Below are 10,249 nucleotides of genomic sequence, written 5' to 3'. Positions count from 1 at the left end.
AAGAGTCGTCAGTGACCAACGCGGGTAGAGTCAGTTCTGCCCAGATAGGCGAGTCCCTGTTACTTTTTCTGCCCTCAGCCCCCGATGGCTCCTCCACAGTGAGGTTCTGAGGGCCGACTAGTGTTCAGCTGTCATCAAGGCCTTCGAGGGTGGGGAACGGGGGTGCAAGGGCTCCCCTCCTTCAGGAAGGCTAGTAACGTACTCAACCACCTGACAAGAGTGCGGCTCTCCCACGTTGTGTGAAATGTTCCTCAGATGTCCTATCCAAAGGCCCCGTGTAACCTTGGGCACGTCCCTGTCCCCGTCTGGACCCTGAGTGCCTATCTGTAAAATGAGGAGGTACAGGAGGTGGCCTCTATGGTATTTTCATCTCTGGCATTTGATGACCACCCAGTTGGCCCGTTCATTGAGTCAAGGAATATTTATTGAACATCTTTTCTGTGCCAGAAATTAACAGCAACTGGGGAGATGAGATGTCTGCCTTCAGTGCACTTCCTCTCTAGTGGAGGGATCTCACATTAAACACATAGGAATACATTTCTGCCGAGTGAATTACCTGAGGAAACCGCTAATAGGAAAGACAGAGTCCAAACAAGCAAGCAAACAAGGAGACAGGCAGTGCAGACAGAAGGAAGCCTAAACAGAAAAGAGAGACAGCTATCATCATCTTCACAGAAATAACCTACAGTATCCATGAAACAAGAACTGGGTACAACATATATTAAAGAGAACAGTCAGCAAATTAAAAGGAATCTTTGAAATGTAAAGCTTACAAATCAAACACTCCATTAGAAGGGCAGAATGGTAACATAGACGAGACTTCCTAGAAACAGTGACGGGAAGATACAGAAGTGAGACAAAGGAGGGGAAAGATGAGGACGTTAGGGGTTCCTCCACGAAGCACAACATCTGGTTGATTAGGGTTCCAGAAGGAGAGAACAGAGAAAATGGAGGTCAGGAAATCATAAAGCGGTAAATCAAAAACTTTTCCAGGGCTGAAGAACATGAATTTCTGATTTGGAAAGGCAAGGCCCTCAGCAAGGCGCAGCATAGTGAATCATCACCTCCAAGCTTCCAGAAAGACAAATCCCAGGCGGCACACACACAATTGATGCCAACACAGTGGCGGAGCCCCCCACACCAGCCCTATAAGCAACAACAGAGCAACGGCTTTCAAGGGAGGGCCCCTGTAAAGTTCTGGGGAAGAGATCTCCATCTGGAGTTCTCTACCCAGCTAAACTATCACTCAGAGTGACAAAGAGTCTTCAGACAGGCAGGTCCCACAACACCTCTCCTACAAACCTTTTCCAGAAGGTACTGGAGGGCGGGTTCCGACAAAGCGAGAGTGTAAACTGAGAAGAGGAAGATGTGGGATCCAGGAAGCAAGAGGCTTCCAGCCCAGAGAGCTGAGCAATGGACCCCTGAGCAAGGGAGGTGGGCCATCTCTGTGTGACTATAGCACAGCCAGGGTCCAAATAAACTGAACTGGAAGTGGCTCAGTTGGTTAAGTGCCCAACTCTTGGTTTCGGCTCAAGTCATGATCTCACGGCTCGTGGGTTCGAGACCGGTGTCAGGCTGTGTGCTGAGAGCGCCAGAGCCTGCTTGGGATTCTGTCTCTCTCCCCCTCTCCCTGCCCCTCCCCCACTTGCTCTTGCACTCTCTCTCTCTCTCTCTCTCTCTCAAAAATAAATAAACTTAAACGAATTGGAGCAGGTCAGAAGGCTCAGGGAGAGATTTCTCCAAGATAAAATGGATAGAGTACATTATGGGTTTATTTACGTTGAAAGGAGATTCACCCAGCTGGGGGAGAGTGGGGAATTGAATTAGTGAGAAGCACTAAAAAACCAAAAACAACAAGCCCCCCTTCCCCACACCCAGATGAAGACAACTCCAGGGAAAACAAGCGTCATCGAGAAAGATGACGGTAAGAACTCCGAAGAAAGGCCAGGGAGGTCTATGAGGACAATTAAGGGGGGAGCCTGTTTTAGCTTCGGTGGTCTCCGAAGAGCTGCTCTGATGAGGTGATGTTTAATGGAAGCCTGAAATGCCAGGTTCCAGCCACAGCAGGAGGGTCTGAGGGCTGGGCGGGGGGGGGGGGGGGGGGGGGGGGGGGGGGGATCTTCGAACTCTGGGCCTGTGTGCTTTGGAAGGGGGAGCCGGGGGGAGAGTGTGGGCTCCTGAGAGCGCCTCAGAGGCAGCCCCCTGGCGTGGGTGAGGCGGTGTAGGCGGGTACAGCAGCACAGCGACGCCCCCTCCCCCAGGAAACCCTCTGTGACTGGCACTGAGGTCGCTGAGTCTCCCCTCTGGTTACCGAACTCCCGATGTATGTGCTTCCAGCCTCTAGTGGGCCTACCGAATTCAGGACTTTCCTCCCAATTCCCCAACACAGCAACGACGACGCCAGACAAGGCTTCGCCTGCAGTGGGTCGGAACTCGGACTGCGAGAATATTCTCAGTATCAGACTGAGGGGCTTTGCAGGGGGCACGCGGTGCTTGCAGCCCCGCTTGGTGACAGGGGGATGGCGACGCGGTGAGCTGGGACGGAGGGCTCCCCGGGGATGCTTTCATCCAAAGAGGATACCTGTTTGTCCTTGGCCCTGCCAGGAGGGTCAGGAGAGTGCTGAGCAGAATTCAGCCAGGTATATGGACAGGAGGAAAAGGAAGGCTGGGGCAGGGGGCTGAGGGGATGTGAGTAGGCTTGTGCTGTGGAGGGCAAAAGTATCCAGTGCACAAAGTGTTTTCGAGGGGGTTCTCTCATCTTTTGGTTGCTCTTCTGGCTCTCTTGTTTGGGGCCTCTTTCTCCTCCCCATTCTGACTCCTCCGGGCCCTCCTGTTTGGGGAGAAAAGCTCAGATATACCCTCACCCTGGAGGCATATGTCCTTCCCACACAGTTAGTGCTGGGAGAGCGGGGCCCAGAGAGCAGTGCAGCCTCCACAGACAGGCAGCTCCAGTGGTGGGATTTCAAGCAGTGTGGGAGGACACAGAGAATATTCCGGAAGGAGCGAGACCCTCAGCCTCACCTCTGCCTGCCGGGTGGGCAGTCCTGGGTGATGGAACTATCTGTGTGAGCCTGGGTCTCTCAGAATCCCAGTCAGGGAAACTGAAGTCCAACTGATTCGTGTCCAAGGCTCTCTGCTACGGGGTTCGGAGCCTTGTCATACCTCTGCCCGCCTCCCTGATCTCTCCCCTCCCGGCCCAGTGGGGAGCCAGGTCTGGCGCCTTGGCACCTGGGGACCTCCCTGGACCACATGTGCTTAGAGCAGCCTAGCCTCAGAGCCAGCAGGCAGGCCTGACACAGACGAGGAAGATGTGTTTTCTTACAAAACCAGGACTAACATTTTGGCTTCTCGCTGGGGTGTTGGAGCCTGGTGGGGTTTTCATACACTTGGGCCTTCTCCGCTTTTCATTGAAAACACAGCATCACCCACACAGACACATGGACACAAAGACACACACTTCTACACACACACACACACACACCCTCCCAAATACACACACTCGCTTGTATACACCAGACAAACACAGAGACGACACAAAACGACGCAGTCTCACACCTACACGAACACACGCTCAAACATTCCCAAACACACACATTCACACACAGTCCCACACCCACATCCACACAAACACACATACACACTCATCCACGCCTAGAAATGTCGCACGCATGTGCACACACAATCACTCATACGGCCCCAGCTTGGAGAAGACCCCCCCCCCCCCCCACCTTTCCTCTTGTTTGAAGCGAGGTTAGAAGTTTCCCACCTTCCGGGAGACTCATTTCTCACTCTTCGCTCCATAAAAATCCTCCTAGCCCCATCTTTTATTGGGTGCTGTCCAGCTAGTGCTGTGTCTTTAAGGAAGTTGAAGCTGCTAAAAGTGAGTGAGAGAGAGGGAAAAAAAGAAAAAAAATTTGGCATCTCTTCCCCCTCGAGTTTCTGGTGTCACTTATGAAACACGGGTCCTTGTTGCTGCAGAGAAGCAGTTGTTTTGCTAGAAGGAGGGAGTGTCCGGGCTGTCTGGGCTCCCTTCCTGCAGCCTGCTCTCAGCGAGGCCCCAGGCACCCTGTCTGGGGAAGGGCGGGCACGGGCGAGCGGTTCGAAGGTGGGGCAGGAACCAGGGTGCCCCTTCCTCCAGCCTCCGCATCCTCCCTGCACGCCCGGTGGCCCCCGCAGCCTGCCCTGGGCCAACTCTGTCCTTTGTTGGTCTTTGGTTCCATCTTAGAAGTGGATCCGCTTGGCTAAGAAAGAGTAGTTTGAAGGTAAGCCAGCGGGAAAAGGGGAGGCCTGCCGGGCACAGAGGCTCGACTGCCTGGCACTTTCCCGTTGGTTCGGGGTGCTTGGGACAATCCCTTATTTGGATGTGTCCAGGGGGCGTCTGCCCCTCTAGCAACCGCATCCCCGGAAATCCCGGCAGCATTTGGGTTGAACCACTGGCCTCCCCCAGGCCAGCTGAGAGGTCCTGGCGGGGGTTTATTTAGGCAGCTGCCTGGCGTAGTCTGAAAGGAACAGGCCACGGGTGTGATTCTGTAGAAAGGGTTTGGTGTCTGCTGTGGTCATAGCCTGTAGGAGCGGGAGGGGGGCGGATGGGGTGGATGGGGGCGGTGTGCACTGCACAAGGGGCCTTGTCTGGGCCGGGGCAAAGCATACCTATGGGGGGCTCCGGTGGGAGGGACTGTGGCCAGGATGTGGGAGGGCAGGAGGGAGGTTCCGTGGAGCGCTGGGGGAGGGGGCGGCTGAAAACGGATTTCAAGTCATAAAATCAGCTCGGAGCTGGCCGAGGCAGGGAGAGCTCTCTGCTTGGAGGAGGAGCTGGGGTCCTCTTCCGTCCCGTCTTCGCCCCTTCTGGCTGCGTGACCTCGGGCAAGTCCTGGCCCTTCTTTGGGCCTCAGTTTCCCCTTCTGTAGAATGGGCAGGGGGGCTAGGTGGTGTTGGGTCTTAGCCGGATTCTGTGGGGGCAGGGCCTTGTGAGGGGGAAGAGCTCTGTCTGGCTGGGGTCCCGAGAGGGACGAGTGCCTCGCACGGGCCCTTGGGGTCACCTTGGTGGCGTGTCCTTCTCTGCAGGAGGTAGGATGCAGGAGCTGCGTTTGCTCTGCTGGGCGGTCCTCCTGGGCCTAGCGCAGGCCTGTCCTGAGCCCTGCGACTGCGGCGAGAAGTACGGCTTCCAGATCGCCGACTGCGCCTACCGCGACCTGGAGGCCGTGCCACCCGGCTTCCCTGCCAACGTGACCACGCTGAGCCTGTCGGCCAACCGGCTGCCAAGCTTGCCAGAGGGCGCCTTCCGGGAGGTGCCCCTGCTGCAGTCGCTGTGGCTGGCGCACAACGAGATCCGCGTGGTGGCCGCCGGTGCCCTCGCCCCTCTGGGCCAACTCAGGAGCCTGGACCTCAGCCACAACCTCATCTCCGACTTTGCCTGGAGCGACCTGCACAACCTCAGTGCCCTCCAGCTGCTCAAGATGGACAGCAACGAGCTGACCTTCATCCCCCGGGACGCCTTCCGCAGCCTTCGTGCCCTGCGCTCGCTGCAGCTCAACCACAACCGCCTGCACGCGCTGGCCGAAGGCACCTTCGCTCCTCTCACCGCTCTGTCCCACCTGCAGATCAACGATAACCCCTTCGACTGCACCTGCGGCATCGTGTGGTTCAAGACGTGGGCCTTGACCACGGCCGTGTCCATCCCGGAGCAAGACAACATCACCTGCACTTCGCCCCACGTGCTCAAGGGCACGCCGCTGAACCGCCTGCTGCCGCTGCCTTGCTCGGCGCCCTCGGTGCAGCTCACCTACCAGCCCAGCCAGGACGGTGCCGAGCTGCGGCCGGGCTTCGTGCTGGCCCTCCACTGCGACGTGGAGGGGCAACCGGCCCCCCAGCTCCACTGGCACATCCAGACGCCCGGTGGCACCGTGGAGATCACCAGCCCCAACGTGGGTGCCGACGGGCGTGCCCTGCCCGGGGCCCTGGCCGCCGGCGGCCGGCCTCGCTTCCAGGCCTTTGCCAACGGCAGCCTGCTCATCCCAGACTTCGGCAAGCTGGAGGAGGGCACCTACAGCTGCCTGGCCACCAACGAGCTAGGCAGTGCGGAGAGCTCAGTAAACGTGGCACTGGCCACACCGGGCGAGGGTGGGGAGGATGCGCTGGGGCGCAGGTTCCACGGCAAAGCGGCTGAGGGTAAGGGCTGCTACACGGTTGACAACGAGGTACAGCCCTCAGGGCCGGAGGACAACGTCGTCATCATCTACCTCAGCCGCGCGGGGGGCCCTGAGGCTGCAGCGGTGGGAGGAGGGGCCCCTGGGAAGCAGCCCCCCGGCCTGTTCCTACTAGGCCAGAGCCTCCTCCTTCTCTTCCTCACTTCCTTCTAGCCTTCCCCCGTCCCCACCCCCCTCCCTCCCCTGACTCTGTGGATGTCCCTTATAATAAGCAACACCTGGGTCTGAGGGTGGCAACTCCCAAGGCCGGTGTGGGGGACTTCACATCTTCCTACCTCCCTTCTCACCTCTTCTGGAACCCTCACCACCCCCGACTTCTAAACTTGCTCAAAGCTAGTGACTAGACCAGAATTTGATCCCATACTCACCGTGTGCGGTGCTGATTGCTGCTAACCACATGGCCCGTGCTCCCCCATCAGGGCAGCTCGCTAACAGGGCGATGCCCTAACCCCCCGGGGGAAGCCCCACCGATGGAATTGCAGGCACTGGGTCCGACCAGCTGGCAAAGGCTGGGGGCACAGGGTTGGGGCCAGGGGCTTGGCAGGGAAGTGACCTGAAGCAGACAGGGAATCGGGTCTCGGGCGGTGGCTGGCATAGCTTTGGGCTCTTGGTGACCCGCTTGAGTTCCCGCTGCCTCCTGGCATTCCCTGATGATCTGGGGGCTCGGGAGTCTGTGCCCTGATCTCAGACAGGATCGGAGGATCTGGGATGGGCTTCATCTCCTCCCACCCTGTGCCCCTCCACCCCGGACACCTATCCTGCCTTTCTCTCCAAGTATGCATCTGTAGCCTGCCCCTCCAAAGAGGCTAGCCGTCCCAGGGGGCGGCCGAGAAATAAACAGCATTTCTGATGCTCCCTTGCGTCTGCCTGGCATTTTGTCTGAATCTAGGGTCCTCCCCCGCCGCCCCCATCCCGGTTGGGGACAGGATAGGGAGTCGGAGGGTCAGGACAACCAGCCTGCTTGTCCACGCGTGACGGGGCCTGTGAGGCCCGCACAGACTGTGTAGCAGGTAGCACAAGGGGTTGGGCCGGTGGGCTCAGCGCCCGGCCTCAAGCTGAGCTGAAGGGCAGATCATCCCTGTCCTCAAATGAGCCCACAGGACAAACGGGGGTGTGGGCCTGATGAGCATCCCAGAGGCTTCCCTTGGGTCCATGGCCCTGCACAGTGCTTCATGCCAGCAGTGGCCTAAGGAGGCATTGGGGGGGAGGGCAAGGAACGGAAGCACCCGGATTGTGGCCCCCCCCCCCTTCCCGGTCCTATTCCTGGAAGGGATGTTAAGGAACGGAGAGGAAATGGGGACAGACAAGGCAAGATGGGGAGGAAAGAGAAAGGGGGAGATGGGACGCAGGGTAGGGGCGAGAAGGGGGGAGAGGAAAAAACACCCAGAGAGTGAGAACAAGAGAGCATCTTTGAGGGGGGAGCCCAGGACACCAACGGTGCTTTCCAGGAAGAGGAAATGGTGTTCCTGGAGGAGAAGTCGGCCCTGGGCGTCTTCCCCACACAGCAGGTGGATCGGCGACTGACCTGGGGGGTGGCGAGGGCCTGGCAGCAGCCTGAGGGTCTCTTAGAGTGGGGAGCATGTAGATGGAATCAACCTGGAGACTAATCCCCGCATCCGTGCCGAGTCAGCGATGTGTCTCCCTCCCCACCCGTTTCCAGAACGAAGGGGGCTACACATAGGGACACGACCCTGTGGGAGAGGCTCTGCGGCCTCCCAGGTTCTGCACTCAGGACCGTTGAGCCCAGCAAAGTGGAGGCAGGGAGGCCGAGGAGTCTGGCCAGCTTCCCTTCCCCCTCCTCCTGGTCCACACGCAGCACCTCCCCGCCCCCCTCAGCAGCTTGCAGCTCCTGCTGAGCTGATGTCACCAGCAGCACATGTCAGGGATGTCTGCACATCTGGTGGGAAGCAGCAGGGTGGAGCCAAGTCCCCCGTGCTGTGCCACTTTGGGTAAATCACTGCCCATCTCTGGGCTTCAGTTTCCTCAGAAAACAAAGGACGAGTAGGATGCTTAAGGGTCCAACGGACTCTGATTATCGAAGGCTTGATATCCTAACTCATCTTGGATCCCTGATGTCTCTGGCTCCCATTCACAGCTGAGCAAGCTTGGCTTTTGGAAATGGGACCTGGGCCTAAGACCTGAGTCAGGGGCAGCTGGGGAACAGCTGTGCTCTGAATGAAACAGTCACTCTCCTGCTTCAAAGTCATCTGTGGCTCCCCGTACCCTCAGAGTGACGCCCAAATTCCCCAGCCAGCCATTCATTGTCCCTCTGCCTGACTCTCTGATGTCACCCTCCCTCCACGTGACCCTCTTGGACCTGCTAATTAATGTTCCCGTAATAGTCTGTGATGTGTTATCTTCTACATCTTTATATATGCTCTTCCCTTGGTCTGGACACCCTTCCCCTCTTCCTCACTTGGCTAAGTTGGCTCAAGGAAGCCTTCCTGGGTGCCCCACCCCCTGGCCCCCACAAGGATGGGGTCCCTTCCTCTGGCTCACACAACCCTGGGTGTCCAGTGTCCCAGTCTGATCACACTCTATTGTGACTGTTTCCTTGTTAAGGGAAGAGACCCAGTCTGCCTTCTCATCCCTGTGACGCTGCGGGTCACCAACACTGGGTCAGAAAGACATTTTTCAATGAGCTACAGTGGGATCAGAGCCCGCCCTCTTACCCACCCTCCCCCGCCCCTCTGGGGCAGCCTCAAAGGCGGGTTTGAGCTCCCTGGCCCCACCCCTAGCTTCAAGTGTATTCGAGGCCGTGGTGGAGTGTGGGAATGTGGGCGAGGAGAGAGGTTGTGCAGACATCTCTCAAGGCCCCGCTGACCCAGATCTGTGGAGTGGCCACCTTTCCCCCACCCTCACCAAGCCCACAGTGGGCCCTACACCCTCAGTCATCCATCCCCCACCTCCACCAGTCCCCAGCAAGGGAAGGGACCCCGCCCCCCACCTCAGCTGCCCTTCCCGGCTGCACACAGGGTCTACTCCTTTTAGGACAGCTCCACCCTGTGCCCCATCCCCCCTCTTCCGCTTCTTTATTCATATTGCTTCCGTCTTCCTGAAATCTCTCTTCCCTAAGTCCTGCCCATTCTCAAGGACCCAGGAGAAGTCCTACCTCCAAAGCCAATGTCCACATAGTTCAGAGGTGGCATCATAGGGTCCCCAGTCCCTCTACCACCCAAAAGGATATGGCTATGGGTTCTCCTCTGCCCCGCACGGAGTACCCAGCCCCACATGTGACCAGGATACCCCGACCCCACCCAAGCCCCATACATGATTTACTGGCAGTACGGGCAGTTTTCCCCCACGTACCCTCCTCCTACGGAGGACTGTTTCTCAGGGACAAGTTTATTACAAGGAACACACTAACCCCTTTCATAATATCTAAAGGCATACCAATTGCAAAAATATCAGGCTCTCAAGTGTGGCCAGCTCGGTGTGGGGCCTGCTTTGAGCCATGACTTTGCTGCCCAGTAGGAGCCCATGGCTTCCTCCTGGGCTGCCTCGCAGGAAGGCACGAGGCCCCCCCAAGAGGAGAGGGGGAAGCTGGAGGAGAGAGGAAGCCCTGTGTCTGGTTCCGTGGTGGTGAGATCCAAGGCTGAGGTGGGGCTGAGCTGGAACGTGAAGCTGTTCTGGGCTGAACCTCACCAAGGCCAGGCAGGAGAAGACCGCAGTGAGGCTGAGGCTGGTGGCATTGCCAGCATGGGGAGGGGCCTGGATGTGGCCTCCCCGGTTCCACTGGCTCCCAGACCAAGAGCCTACACCACCAATTACTTCCTCTGGAGCCCTTGCTGGCTTCCCAAGACGAAGGGTGCAGACCAGAGCCCTCTGGAAGCTCCTGGTGTGGGCAGACCTCCATCCAACCACAGCGACCCCTGGCTTCTGGTGCTGGTCGCTGATCCGGGGAACTTGCTGGCAGAGAGGCTGCCCTGGCTGGGGGGGGACGCTGGGGACGCTGGGGAGGGAGTGGGCTGGGAGGAGGGGAGGACCCCAGCACAAACAAGGACACGGTGGCTTCCCGCACCCTCGGGGCTGGGCTCCGTTGA

The 10,249-nt window shown here is 58.4% G+C and overlaps 1 protein-coding gene across 1 annotated transcript; it reads left to right on the top strand.

Moving 5' to 3' along the window:
• Window positions 1-4,085: 4,085 nt before the first annotated feature.
• On the top strand, window positions 4,086-7,059 carry ISLR (immunoglobulin superfamily containing leucine rich repeat). Its single transcript, XM_047074414.1, has 2 exons — window positions 4,086-4,262; window positions 5,065-7,059. The coding sequence occupies exon 2, from the start codon at window positions 5,073-5,075 to the stop codon at window positions 6,357-6,359; it is 1,287 nt and encodes a 428-aa protein (XP_046930370.1). The 5' UTR covers window positions 4,086-4,262; window positions 5,065-5,072; the 3' UTR covers window positions 6,360-7,059.
• The last annotated feature ends 3,190 nt before the right edge of the window (window positions 7,060-10,249 follow it).

This window comes from Lynx rufus, unplaced genomic scaffold (genome assembly GCF_022079265.1).
Source record: "Lynx rufus isolate CCGP_SWC_20201006 ecotype Redwood Valley unplaced genomic scaffold, mLynRuf1.p SCAF_13, whole genome shotgun sequence".
NCBI lineage: Eukaryota > Metazoa > Chordata > Mammalia > Carnivora > Felidae > Lynx > Lynx rufus.
This window is presented reverse-complemented; position numbering and strand designations above follow the sequence as displayed.

Coding starts and splice junctions, on each gene's coding strand:
- ISLR (XM_047074414.1), top strand. CDS start 5,073: ATGCAGGAGCTGCGTTTGCTCTGCTGGGCGGTCCTCCTGGGCCTAGCG.